Below are 15,029 nucleotides of genomic sequence, written 5' to 3' on the forward strand. Positions count from 1 at the left end.
CTGGCTTCGGAACCTCAGTTACTGTTATAGCATTATTTCCATGGGAAAGTGTGTTCAGAATCCAAAATGACTTAAGGATTTACTTTTGGAAAAGTACCCCATTCCATAAGTTGAAGATGTTTGTATACGTGTATGATCTTCCAAGCTTTCTGATTTGGCATTCCTCTCATGCAACACTGACTAATCAACACCTGTATGTCTCATTATCCTTGCCTGCTAATGTGCTGATTTCTGATGATGATGTGAAACATGTTAGAAAAGACATAGCCAACAATAGACATCCATTTTTCTGCTTCAGTACCTTGCCTTACAATAGTACAATAGTCTGCTCTCAGTTGCACTTTATAGGAATTTATTAGGTTTAAACTGCAGGCCTCCTGTCTTTTAAAAGAGAAAGAGAACAAGACAATATAAAAATACAAACAAATATGTTCTTTAAGCTGCAGTAAGTGTAATTTTTAATTCAGAGAGATTTTTTTTCAGGCTAGGGTAATTGGGAATGAAACTTGTTTCAAGATCATACCACATTTTCTTTCATTGTTCTTGCATTCCTTTATGAACTCTTGAAATATTTCAAACTGTAGGCAGTGTTCTCTATGAGCACCTCATAGTAAGATTATACAACAGTTTTTTGGGAAGAGTTGAGAATGCTCACACATCTTGAACTTTAGACTATTTTCTATGGCTTCAGAATTTAAAATAATAGAAATGTCCAATGTTATTGAATAACAGATAAAATACTAGAAATATAGTTTAGATAATTAGAAAATCATATAATGAGAATGGTACTGGATTGGTTGTCAGAGGAGCTGGGTTCCAATCTTGATATTAGCCTAGTTGCATAACTTCCTTGGGTTTTTGTTTCTTCATCTTTAAAATAAAGGATTTGGACTGAATAATCTGTGGTCCTTCTGCCTCTAAATCTGTGATCCTTTATGAATAGATGCATCATATGTTTTAACTGAAAATTACAGACTTCTTTTCCTAGAAAAAAAAAATCTGCTTTGATGTTTCCGTATTTCATGCTGTGCTATCTAAAATTAAATAAGATGTTTTGTTGCTATATTGTTGAGGGAAATGTACTAGTGTCCTCTTTGGAGGCTTGATGAGCTATTGCTAGGAACAGAGGAGTAAAGAAAACTTATTATGGTCCTAGTATTTCTTATTAGGAATGGTAGGGAATGAGCTAAATAGAAGTAAATAATTTAAAATAAGATCAAAATTAACTTATCAAAGGGTGCTTGCTGGTAATTGAATAAATAAGGAGAATATTAAGTATCCCTTGGAAACTACAGTACAGAATCTGACCTAGATTTTCCTGTATTCTACTAAGCCCGTTGAAAAGATAATATATTAACGCCTAAAGATATGTAGCTATACCACAGTTTCAAAAGCAACTGAATCCTTTTTGTGCTAATCTATTTTGGGGAGTGGGGAAGAGGACCTGTGGTTTCATTAATATAGGGGTTCCTGGTGAGTTACTCCCACCAGGAGTTATCTAGCAGGGGCACTGACCCAAGCTTCTTGTGTTGGGAGCCCAGGGCCTGGTCACTGGCTTTGTGTGCTGGGGCCTCCGATGCTGGCAGCTGGAGGCTGTAGGGTTCTGGCAGCTTACCTGGTGTTTGGCTAGAATCAGCAACACTGGAACTGTAGGGGTAGGATTGGGTAGTATGGCCCCTGGAGGGTTGCCTGCTCACTCAGGCCTTTCCTTCGCTTTGTTCAGCTCCTTTTAGATGGATGTTGCAGGATATTTATCCTCCTGGGGCCCCTTGGAGTGCTTCCCAGAGTTGTGCTGAGGTGCTGGGAGACCCAGTTGCTGTAGAATGCCGAGGCACTTGGTGGTTTTCCGAGCTGGTTTCCATCAGTTCCCCCTGCCCTCACTGATTTGCACTCAGGGGTCTTGGTGTTGGTATTTGCCTGCTCCACCATCTGGGTTTCAGGATCTCCTCCTGGTATGCTGAGGTGGGGCTTTCCGCTAGCTTTCTGGGATACTTGCCATTCTGTACTGCTCCCCTTCCCCCAGGGCAAGAGAGGCCTTTCTCATTCATCCTTCAAGCTACCTGGGCTACCATACTGTCTTTCTTCTGGTTCAGCTGTTCCAGGGTTTTTGCTGGGGTGATATTTTCTGGGCTTTCAGAGTTTAATAAGGGAGGATAAGAGTGACTTACTTCTTACTCCGCCATCTTGGCTCCCGGAAACGAAAATCGAACTTTGGCAGTTTTTAAGGATTTGTTAGCCATAAGACTGAATTTGTCAAAAGTTTTTTCAACGAGATATCAAGGAAGAACTGAGAATCTTTTTTAAAATAAGGACCTCAAAGGGGCAGCTAGGTGGCGCAGTGGATAGAGCACCGGCCCTGAAGTCAGGAGGACCTGAGTTCAGATCCGGCCTCAGGCCAAACACTTGACGCTTACTAGCTGTGTGACCTTGGGCAAGTCACTTAACCCCGATTGCCTCACTAAAAAAATACACAAATCATTTTTGTAATATCCCTGATAAATAGTCATCCAGGAATTCATCTGCTTCAGACTGTTTACAGTTATAGAACAATTGCAAGGGACAGAGATTTGAATAACTATGATTTTGTGTTCTTTGAAAATGTTATCTTACAACATAAGATCTTTAGTTTCTTAGTAAATATTTACATTTCATTTAATTTGCAGATTGCCCAAGGACCCCAGATACTCCAAATAGCGATCCTCGTAGTTCTACTAGCAATAATAAATTGATGGCCTTAAAAAAACAGTTGGACATAGAACTAAAGGTAAAGCAGGGAGCCGAGAATATGATACAGATGTACTCAAATGGCTCTTCAAAGGTAAGCTTATTAAACAGTATATGAAGTACTCTAATGTAAAACTGTTACTGTAAGATATAGACCTAACAGATCTAGCATCTTATTTCAATATCCTATAAACAATTGAATAAATTGGTAAATAGTGTACTTATAAGTACCACATTCTCTATAATTGCTTGAAATAAATCAAGAGATTCACAAAACTTATTTTAGCTTTTCAATTCCATACTCGGGTGGTACAACCAATATTTTAAGATCAGTGTATTTAAATCTAGAACATAAAGTATCTTTGATCAAGCTTCATTCACTTTATGAATTGAACTGTGGCATTCTTTATTAGTACCAGCCAGTTCCTTCTGATGCCTTTATTTTGAGTATATGCAAATAGATGGACAAGACTTTGTGTTAGGTTCCACAGAGAAAGGTTGGGATAGAATAATGGAAAAGGAAACCATCTGAATAAAGGCCAATCCTGAATAGAAATATCTAATACTAATAGGGAAAATGGGGGTAGAGGGGGTGAGGAAGGAGGACTCAACCCAAGAGTATTGGGGAACTTTACTGAATAGGCTTTAGAGGGTATTCCCATATCAGAAATGGTGTACTTGAAAATTGTTTTTATTCATCATACCTAAGCATTGAATAAACGACTCGGTTCACTTTTGAAGAAAGGGAAATTCAGAAGTATTTGAGTTATCTCAGACAAGTGTATCCAGAAAGCCTTAATTAGAATGGTAAAATCTGTAGAAAATTACTGTTGTTGGTTTCATGATCTTATACAAACAACATGCTCCAGTGAATAGAGAAATAAGTTGAAAATTGGGAAATGAATTCTTAACTTGCCTATTAGTTCATTTTGTGATCATAGGCAAGTTGTAACCTATGCCTCCCTTCATAAGTAAAAGTCTTCCACTTACAAACATAGATGAAATAATTAATCATGTTTCAAATTTCTGAAGTTGGAGTTCATGAACTTCTGATAACTATCCATTAGAAATTCTGACAGAGTAGAAGGTTGAAAGGCAGTCTTTATCCTTATAGTTCTGTTTTAAAATATGAAATATGTGTTCAGGCCAATTCTAGATTCATGAAGATCTACCTAGCCCAGTATGGAAAGGCTCATCACCAGTAAGTTGTGTGATGAATGTATTGGACGTGGGAAGCCATGAAACAAAGAAAAGTACAAAATAGTCTCTTCTGTACCACTTTGTGGGCAGAAAAAGAGGTCTTATAATTACAGTTTTCAGACTGCTGATAAATTAACTGTTGGTACTCATAACTGTAACTTGTCCAGTGGCCAAAAAGTGGACATGCTCTGAGGTGCAGAATACTATCCATCTTATTTTCCCTGTAAATAAAGCCAGAAGAAAAAAAGGAAATTGCAGCTAAATGGAAGGATTGCTTACAGAGAGGTTCTGTACTTAGCATGGAAAGGAGTTGGTGGTGTGGGTTTGATTATATATCCAAAGACAAAAAGAAACATCATTTAATGTGACATTTGGTCACCTCATTGTAGTACTCATAATAAATATTTGTAAAAATATTACCATGGAAGAAATTGTGACTTTTGCACCAACATTAGTTGCAGAGGATAAAGAGGTAGAAAATTTTTACAAAGAACTCAGTTCTACAAAAACACTTGTTAAGACCCTCCAAATTAAATCAGTGTGTAAAAGAGGCAGGTAGGAGTCTTAAACATAAGGCTAGTTAGGACTAGCATTATGCTAGAAAGGGCGTTATACATACAAAAGATTCTGGATTTTTCCAAGTTAAAGAGGAATTCCCTCAGGATGGGAGATCTTACTGATGCTTCTCTTCAAATGTCTTCATGCTTGTGGCATCAAGTCCCAGAAGATTGAAGAGCCTCCAGAAGAGGTCTATAACCTGACCATCCACAGAGGAGAGACTAAGTGAAGGAAGAAAGTCAGTTGGAGAAACAGCCTATATCACATAGTTTATCTTTCATTTTTTTATCTGGGATAGACACAGTACAAATGACAGTGAGTTGGGTGCAGAATTAAATGAAGGAGAGTGGGCTGGGTTGCCTTCAGGAAATTAGAAAGCTCCTTGAAGGACCTCTAATTTCCTTCAAATGCACAGGCCCATATATACTGGCAGTGTTGTATAATTATGAGATATCAAACACAACACTTTCCAAAGAATTTTAAAATAATAATTACATAAAAGGAACATCAAACTGGTGAGATCAGAGATCTATCTTTTGAGTAATGATGTACAACATATATTGTATTATATTTTTATTGTATAAATTATTCTCCTTCTACTCTGCATCAGTTCATACAAGTCTTCCTAGGTTTCTCCAACAGCATCCCCTTTGTCATTTTTTACAGCACAGTAGTGTTCTGTCACGTTCGTATACCATAACTTGTTCAGCCATTCATCAATTGATGTGCACTTCCTCCTCAGTTTCCAATTTTTTGACACCATAAAAAGAGATGCTATAAATATTTTTGGACATATCAGTCTTTTTCCTCTTTCTTTGATTTCTTAGAGGAATAGATCCAGTAGCAGCATCACTGTGTCAAAGGGTACTAGGTTTGGGGGCATAATCTGAAATTACTTTCCAGAATTGCTGACCCAGTTCACAACTCCACCAACAGTGTTTTAAACACCTGTTTTCCCTAGCCCTTCCTGCATTCATCATATTCCATTTTTGTTAACTTTGCCAATTTGATGAGTGTAGTATGGATCCTTAGTTATTTTAATTTACATCTCTTTAATTAATTTACATTAGTGATTTAGAGCATCTTTTCATATGGCTGTTGATAGCTTAAATTTCTTATTCTGAGAACTGTTTGTGACCTTTGACCATTTATCAATTGGAGAATGGTTCTCATTTTTATACATTTGAATCAGCTCCCTATAGATCTGAAAAAGGAGACCTTAATTGAAGAGTCTTGCTCCAAGATTTTCCCCTATTTACCTGCTTCAATAGAGATGATAATTAAGACTGTGTGAGTTTGAGGTTACCAGGAAAGACGACAAATAAAAGCACAGCTCATGAATTCAGTGGGCATTAACCTAAGTTTGGTATTTAGTCATTATACTTTTGATGACTTTTTTTTACTCCTTGCAATAATGGGATTGTACTTTAAAAATTGATTGTCACATTGATGTAGGCTGACTTTGTTGAAAATGATATAGTGGTATTGTCTAATACTCTTTCTAATTCAACAGGCATTCATTGAATTTTCTAGTCTTACTTTAAAAACTAGGTTTATTTATTAGATGCTGCTGTTTTCGAGGTCGCTACTTTGGGAAATAATAGAGATGCCTGGAGAATGAGCAGTTTTTGTGTGCTGTCTTTTGGCTTTCATTCTAACTTGCTACAAGGTTTTTTGAATCTTAATCCTGTAATTACCAGGGTTCTTATCCTTCCAGACTTGAATTCATCATCCATTACTATTATGTATATAGTGACAGTTTCTTTTATTTTACCCTCTAGTTTGAAAAACTGTTGTTTCAAGTATTTCTTTTGCCTTCTGAAATCTCCAGTTTGTTATGGCTTTCCTGGGTAGACCTCGCAATCATTTTTCTGCAGTGTGTCAGGATGGAGTTTTTTCTTTTCAGTGGCTCACCCACCATTGTGCCTTCTAAATTCAAAGCCTCTCAAGATATCCTAAGACAGATCAACATAACTTTGTCAAGTTTTGCAGAAAGGGCTTTTATTTATGGGCCTGTTTAATTTGGGACAGCTAGGTTACTCAATGGATACAGTGCCATCCTTGAAGTCAGGAAGACTCATCTTCCTGAGTTCAAATATGACCTCAGACACTTACTAGCTGTATGATCCTGGGCAAGTCACTTAACCCTGTTTTACCTCAGTTTCCTCATCTGTTAAATGAGCTGGAAAAGGAGATGGCCAACCACTCCAGTATTTTTGCCAAGAAAACACCCCAAAAGAGGTCAGCAAGAGTCAGACACAATTGAACAACAAATAAATTTTGCTTTCAAAGTTTTTCTTAGCTCCCTACAATTTCAGATGCCACATGTTATGGTTGTCTTCCTTAGATTTAATAATATGAAGGGAAATAAGTAGAAATGTTCAGATACTGTCAGCAGCATTCTGAGTTACTCTTCAAATGTACCGCTTCATTAAAATTTGACTTCAAAACAGTGTTGGAGGGACTTCGGAAGGACAGGCACACGAATGGTTGGTGAAGTTATGAATTGGTCCCAGCATCCTGGAAAGTAGATTGGAATTGTGCAAAGTATTTAAAATGTTAATATCATTTGACCAAGAAATTCCACTGCTAGGCATAAACCCCCAGGATAATGACGAAAAGAAGAGTCCCTTATAACCCAAAATATTCATAGAACTTTTTGTGGTAACAAAGACTTGTGTATCAATTGAATGTAAATGAAAACAACACCAAAACAGTTAACACTGGATATTACAAACTTAGAATGAACAAGCTTGGGATCAAAGAAGGGATATGAGAAAACACCTCCCTTGATTCCTTGCAGAGATGGGGAACCATGGGTGTGGAATACTTCATGTAATATCAGACTTTGAAAATAACTTGGTTTTGTGGAGCTTTTTTTCTTCTTTTCTTCTTTATTATAAGAGAGATCTAGTGGAAAATGTAGATTACATTTTTAGAAGAATATTAATAAAAATAAATTTTAAAATTGACCTAAAGGTGATAGGAAAAAAAATTTTCTTAATCTCAGAGCACTTTGGCATATGTTACTTTATATGATTGCATTTGACTTTTAAATTTCTGATTCCTCTTGATAATGGAAAAGAAAAAATGAAGTACCTTTTATACAAATTAAGGACAAGGGAAGTAGCAGTAACTTCACATATTAGAAGACTTACCTTTGGGTTTTTGAAATGAGATGTGTGGTATTGAAAATAACACACTTGGGGTGGGTTCATATGCTCGTCCTTATTAGTTGTGTAACTCTCAACAAGTAACCCAGCCTATCTGAATCTAAAGTTCCTCATTTGTAAAATGGAAATTAAATAATACTTGTACTTCCTGTGTCACATGATTATTATGAATGAGGTAGCTTGTAAAACTTGGTGCTATACAGATGATTGTTACTATGTTTGGGCTTTTTAATAATAAGAATCACTTGGTTCTTCTTAAATTTTCCTCGTTATTCACTTTCAATAAAGTAGAAATGTTTCCCCCCACAATTTTGTTATTTTTGTAATGAGATCTGTAGTGTTGTACAATTAAGATTCTCATGATTTCATTTTTAATTCTCTGTTTTTGCTACTGCTGTTTGAATTTATTCAGATGAATTAAATTTTCTTTTTGCCCTTTTTTTTTTGTTTTTGTTTTTGTATTCCCAGTGCTTAGCATAGTGCCTGGCTCATAGTAAATGCTTATTGATGATGGTGATGATGCTCCTTTGTTGGCTTACATTTTGAAACTCCTTTTCAATAGGATCGAAAACTCCTTGCCACAGCTCAACAGCTGCTTCAGGACAGCAAGACAAAAATAGAAGTCATAAGGATGCAGATTCTTCAGGCAGTCCAGACCAATGAACTGGCTTTTGATAATGGTGATGGAGTAGAGATGAACTGTTAATCTTCTTACTAATGTCAAAGCCTTAGCTAGGGATATGCCAGTATGGACATAGGGTGATTTTTTTAAGTGCTATTTGGCTTTTTAAACTTTTCATTTAAAATCTATTTAGAAGTTATATGTTTATAATACATAGATTTCATTTTTTCCAAAATAAAGACTTATAAGAATTTGAGATTGAATGCATTATTTCCTATTTTTCTTGCCAGGGGAAATTTTTCAACTAAGTGGCAAAAGCAAAGATGGAAACTATTGTGATCTAGGAATGTTACATAGCATATGGACATACTGGCTTATCCTTAGTTCTAAAAAAAATTTTCAGACTTAGAGTTTAAATTAAATGTATAGTGCAGCTCAAATATAAAGTCCTGCATTTTACCTTAGAATCTAATTAGTATAACTATTTCTTACCACTTAAATAACTACCTTCTGACTTAATCTCATCAGAATTCATTTGCTTTTTAAAATTTTTCTAAGTCTTCTTAGATAATCCAAATAGTTGGTTCTATTAAATTTACTTAAATTTTTTTTCTTCTAGCAAAACCTGTGATAAGTCCTCTTGAACTTCGGATGGAAGAATTACGGCATCACTTTAGGATAGAGTTTGCAGTAGCAGAAGGTGCAAAGAATGTGATGAAATTACTTGGATCGGGAAAAGTAACAGACAGAAAAGCACTTTCAGAAGTAATTTTTCAAATTAAATGTTTTAACTTAATATAGTAACTTAAAGAATGTAATTATTAAAATGAAAGCATTTTAAAATGAAACCTCTTCTTTTCTGTTCAAGGCCCAAGCGAGATTTAATGAATCCAGTCAAAAGTTGGATCTTTTAAAGTACTCATTAGAACAAAGATTGAATGAACTTCCAAAAAATCATCCCAAAAGCAGTATTATTATTGAGGAGCTATCTCTTGTTGCATCACCAACACTAAGTCCACGGCAGAGTGTAATATCTACACAAAACCAATATAGTACACTATCCAAACCAGCAGCACTAACAGGTATGTAGGTGGGTAAGCCATGCTTTGAGAATATTGTGTTTTTGGTTTTTTGGTTTTTTTAATCCATTTTTATACTATTTTAGTAACTTATATATTATGTATTTATTTAGATTACCAAAATTGTCTGTGAGAAAACCATTTTCAAATATGTCAGTTCAGGGTCTTGGAAGTAACTATTGCTCCTGTCTTCATCTGAAAATGATGCAGCAAAAATAGAAGTTGTTTTTTAGGAATGATTAATCTTACTAGAATACTTATTTAAAATATTGTTCAGGTTATCAAAGTTCCCAAAATAAGCTATAGAAGCCTGTAATATGCTGTTACTGCCAGGATTATTTGAACTGCCATTGTTCCATTTTATCATATGCCAGGTTTTCTGATTAAAAACTTGGAAGAAAGGGCAGCTAGGTGGCACAGTAGATAGAGCACCAGCCCTGGAGTCAGGAGGACCTGAGTTCAAATCCGGCCTCAGACCAAACACTTGTCACTTACTAGCTGTGTGACCATGGGCAAGTCACTTAACCCCAATTGCCTAAAAATTAAAAAAAAATTTAATTAAATTAAAAACTTGGAAGAACCCAACCTCCGGATTTTTAATTGCCTCTAATCAGTGTAAGGGCAGCTAGGTGATGCAGTGGATCTAGCACTGACCCTGGAATCAAGATGACCTAAGTTCAAATCTGGCCTCAGACACTCACTCTGTGACTCTAGGCAGGTCATTTAACTCTGCCTCAGTTTCCTCATCTGTAAAATGAGCTGGAGAAGGAAATGGCGAACTATTCCAACATCTTTGTCAAGAAAACCCTAAATGGTGTTACAAAGAGTTGGACAGGACTAAAAAATGACTGAAATCAGAGTAAATATTGGGAAGCAGATTTACCAAGAAATGAAACTTCATTCTGTCTCAGGAAAACATTTTGTATTCCCCATGTGCTGTGTGTTTGCCCTCTCTACCTCTTTCCCTGTTCTGGAAGGTCTTCTATTAAATTTTATGCCTATTCCAAATTTACTAAAGGAGGTGAAGTTGTATTAAGTGGGTAGAGCACTAGATTTGGAATTAGAGGACCTGAGCTCTGTCCTGGCTCTGCCTTTTACTGTTTGTGTGACCTTGGACAAAACAGTTAACCTCTTTGTACTTCACTTTATTTCTCTCTAAAGTGAATTGTAGTTATATTGTTTGCAGATGTTATAATCATTCTATCTGTAGCTTCAGTTATGCAATTAAAATGTTGAGAAAATCAGGACCAAGGACAGGTCCCTTGGGCTGTCCTTGAGAGGCTCATTTTCAGGATGACTCTGGTCCTAGTTATTAAACCAGATCTGAATCAGTCTGGCTGCTTTCATCTTTGATGTTGTCTTCCCATCTTGTCCACAAGAATAGTTTGAAAGATTTTGACACCTGTCATCCTGAAACCCAGATATAGTATGTCTGTATGCTCACAAAACTCATCCCTTTATTATTTTCTAGAGTTTTTCCAGGAATCAAAGTCAGGTTTATTGATTTGTGACTTAAAAGAACTTCCTTTTTTGTTTGTGAATTGGACACTGCCTGTCTTTACTCCTTCGGTACATCTAATCTCCATATTTCTGACAGTGGTTTGGTAATCATCCACATATTATGTACTCTAACATAGAATTTTATGGGCCTGACAACAATAACTTGAAGTTATTGAGGATAACTAGATATTCTCTTACAAACTCCTAACTTAACCCGTTTTCAGCTGCCTATTAGTCATGTTTGTTTTTCCCATTCCAGTAATTGTGTCCCTTAATAGATAAAGCTGAAGCAAAAATCAGAGTTTAGCAGTTGAGCCATCTCTTAATTTTATCCTCTTGTCCACCCTGAACTATTGGCCTTAATCTCTTTTAAATCTTCCTTTACGGTATAGCTATAAAATTCACTTATTGTCTCTAGCATTTATTTCCAATCTCAATTTCCTCTGAACTTTAGTGCTCCCTGACACTTTTCTTATATGACCATAGCACTCTTAATCATTCATTTTCAGCTCTGTGCTCTTTCATCAATCTCTAGTACATGTCTTTTGTGGTTATTGGTTTTTCTCTCATTTCTTTTATTTTTTAAATTACTTGTTTTCCATTAATAAAAATCCATGGTTTCTTTCCCTCCAACCCTTCCCATTGCACTCTCATTTGAGAAAGAAAAACAAAATCTTTGCTACAAACATGTGTGGTCAAAACAAATTTCCCCATTGTCTCTACAAAAACAAATACAGTGGACAGCAGATTTCATCATTAGTCTTCTGGAATCATGGTTGGTCACTGCATTGATCAGAGTTCTAAAGTCTTTCAAAATAGTTTGTCTTTACAGTATTATTATTGTTATTGTATAAATTGTTCTCTTGCTTCTGCTTACTTCAGTCTGCATCAGTTCAAGTATCTCCAGATTTCTCTGACACCACCTCCATCATTAATTACAGCATGATAGTATTCCATTATATTAATGTGTATGATTTATTCAGTCTTTATATGTCCTCAGGTTCCATTTCTTTACCACCACAATAAAAAGCTGCTAAAATTAATTTTGCATATGTGAGCCCTTTTCCTTTTTCTTTGAGTATGACAGTACTTTGAATAGAAAGGAAGTCTGGAAGAGGGATGGATTTGGAATGAAGCATAATGAATTCTGTTTTAGGCATTTTGATCATTTGCACAAAACTAATTGGACCCATGTGATTGGGTGGGACCACCAAGAAAGACCCTACCAAATAGCACTAGACTCTTGGTTCTGCTAGTTTCATTCTGTATTAGTTCATACAAGTCTTCTCAAGTTTCTTTGAAACCATTTTGGTCATTTCTTCTAGCACAGTAGTATTCTATCATATTCATGCACTGTAATTTATTCAGCCATTTCCCAGTTAATGGGCACCTTCTCAGTTTCCAGTTTTTTGACATCATAAGAAGAGATGCTATAAATATTTTTTAACGTATCAGTCCTTTTCTTCTTTCTTTGATTTCTTAGGAGAACAGACCCAGTAGCAGTTTCACTGTGTCAAAGAGTGTGCATAGTTTACTAAATTTAGGGGCATGGTTTCAAAATGCTTTCCAGAATAATTGAGGCAGTTCACAGCTCCATCAACAGTGCATTAATGTACCTGTTTTCCTCAGGCCCTCCAGCATTCATTTTCCCTTTTATGCCAGCTTTGCCAATCTGATGGGCTTAAGATGGTCCTTAGAGTTGTTTTAATTAAAATTCCAATGATTTTTAGAGGACCTTTTCTTACGATTGTTGATAGTTGGGTTTCTTGGGAGAACTTTCTCTTTGTGGCCTTTGACCTTTTATCAATTGGAGAATGGTTCTTACTCTTATGAATTTGAATCGGCTCCCTATGTATCTTAGAAATGAGACCTTAATCAGAGAGACTTGCTGCAAAGATTTTTCCCCCATTTATCTGCTTTTCTTTTACTTTTAGCTGAGTTAAGTTTTTTGTGCAGTCAAAATTGTTTTACCTCTTGTATTCTTCGCTATATTTTGTGTAGTTGTGAACTCTTTCCCTTTCCATAAATCTAACAGGCAATTTCCTTGCTCCTTTAATTTGTTTATTATGTTACCATTTTTGTTAAGTCATCTACTCATTTGGAACTTATTTTAGTAAATGATATGACAGTACATGTCTTTTAGGTCTAAGTTGTCAGTAAGTCTTTTTAGGTACCCATATCAGTATCTTTAGTGTTTTGCTCCTTTTCTTCTGTACCTTATTTACAGTTTGGATCTTCAGGATTTTATTCTTAGGAGCATCCAGGTTCTGTAAAGTGTTAGTCCATGCCGTCCTACAGTCTTTCTCAGGAGTTTTTGAAGTGTATGTCCTTGAAGTACATCAGTCTGTGCTCAGCTTTCCAACTAATTCAGTCTTTGGCTGTATGAGTTATATCTATAGAATAATATATTCTTTCCCTGTTGAGCCATTCCTTCACCACCATTCTTCTGTTCTTTCTTCTTTTTTCAGTTAATTTATTTTTAGTTTTCAACATTCACTTCCATAAACTTTTGAGTTTTAAATTTTCTCCCCCTTCCTTCCCTCCTCCCTTCCTAAAACAGAGTGCAATCTGATATAGGCTCTACGTATACATTCCTACTAAACATATTTTCACATTAGTCATGTTGTAAAGAAAAATCAGAACCAATAGGAGGAACCACAAGAAAGAAGAAACAAAAAAAAATAAATAAAAGAGCAAATAGTACACTTCGATCTGCATTCAGACTCCGTAGTTCTTTTTCTAGATGTGGATAGCATTTGGCATAATGAGTCTTTTGGAGATGTCTTAGATCCTTGCATTGCTGAGAAGAGCTAAACCTATCAAAGTTAGTCATTACACAATGTGGCTGTTACTGTGTAACAGTTCTCTAGTTTCTGCTTGCTCCACTTAGCATCAGTCCATACAAGCCTTTCCAAGTTTTTCTGAAGTCTGCCTGCTCATCATTTCTTACAGCACAATAGTATTCCATCACATTCACATACCACAACTTGTTCAGCCATTCTCCAATTGATGGACATCCCTCAATTTCCCCTTCTTGGCCACCACAGAAAGAACTAATATAAATATTTTTGTACGTGTGGGTCCTTTTCCTGTTTGTATGATCTCTTTGGGATATAGCCCTGTGAAAGTGGTATTGCTCGGTCAGAGAGTATGCACATTTTTATAGCCCTTTGGGCATAGTTCCAAATTGCTCTCCAGAATGATTGGATCAGTTCACAACTCCACAGTGCATTAATGTTCCAGTTTTCCCATATCTTCTCCAACATTTGTCATTTTCCTGTTTTGTCACGTTATAGCATATCCTTTCTTCTTTTGAGGTCTGCATAATCTGTTCCCTGTTATTATTTCAGTTATCTACCAATCCCCAGCTCACTCACTTTACTTTTTCAGTGACTTTAGTACCTAGCTCATGGTCTTCCTCTCAACTTCATACTCTCCTCTTATTCTTGGATGTTCCAATATTCATTTCACAATACATCTGACTACATAGTTCTTCAGCCTCTTCAACCTTTAGATACTGCCTTCTCCACCAAACTTCAGTCATACGTTGGCATGCATAGACCTCACTACCTCTTGAATTTGCATTATCTCTAAAATAATGAAATTTGACATTCTGCTATCTAGCCATGCCTTCTTAGCTATGTGTCTTTTCTTGTCCTTTATATTACACTTATCTTTTTTCTACTCATTGTGACCTTCTTCCCATTTATTATCCCTTTTATCTCACTCTACATTGCCTTTACTTTTTCGAATCTAGTTTGTACCCAGTGGTTTGATGTTTTAATACTTCCTTCATTATCTGTACCACCATGTAATCCCTTGTTTCCCCCTCACTTTCTGTCATTTTCTTTTTTTTTTTCATTATTTAACTGTATTACTGTTGCACCATTTATACAATTAAATATAATTTCAATGCATCCATTGTACATTTTGTTGTTTTTTTCCTTGTTTTTTTTGTGCATTTTTTTCATTTTCCGATGAGTGGTGTGTTGGTGTCTGTGACGCAGAATGGAAGAGAAATTGGAAGTGCAGTAAATGCACATTTTTATTTTCATTTCCGCTGACCATTAAACAGAACTACAGTTGCACCCAACCACGGACATGCATTAACTCGTCACCAGAAATCTAGGTAGGCTGAGTAGAATGAGAATGTTTGTTACTCCCAAAAATATT

The 15,029-nt window shown here is 35.9% G+C and overlaps 1 protein-coding gene across 3 annotated transcripts in view; it reads left to right on the plus strand.

Moving 5' to 3' along the window:
• LOC114030683 (serine/threonine-protein kinase N2) overlaps positions 1-15,029 on the plus strand; it is a 170,643-nt gene that overhangs the window by 82,678 nt on the left and 72,936 nt on the right. For all 3 annotated transcript variants that reach the window (XM_027845537.1, XM_027845556.1, XM_027845546.1), the window contains exons 3-6: positions 2,664-2,818; positions 8,218-8,335; positions 8,897-9,042; positions 9,146-9,359. In XM_027845537.1, coding sequence (XP_027701338.1) covers positions 2,664-2,818; positions 8,218-8,335; positions 8,897-9,042; positions 9,146-9,359 — 633 coding nt within the window. The remainder of the gene's footprint in view (positions 1-2,663; positions 2,819-8,217; positions 8,336-8,896; positions 9,043-9,145; positions 9,360-15,029) is intronic.

The sequence above is a fragment of the Vombatus ursinus genome, unplaced genomic scaffold (genome assembly GCF_900497805.2).
Source record: "Vombatus ursinus unplaced genomic scaffold, bare-nosed wombat genome assembly UNPS02005264.1, whole genome shotgun sequence".
In the NCBI taxonomy this organism is placed as follows: Eukaryota; Metazoa; Chordata; class Mammalia; order Diprotodontia; family Vombatidae; genus Vombatus; species Vombatus ursinus.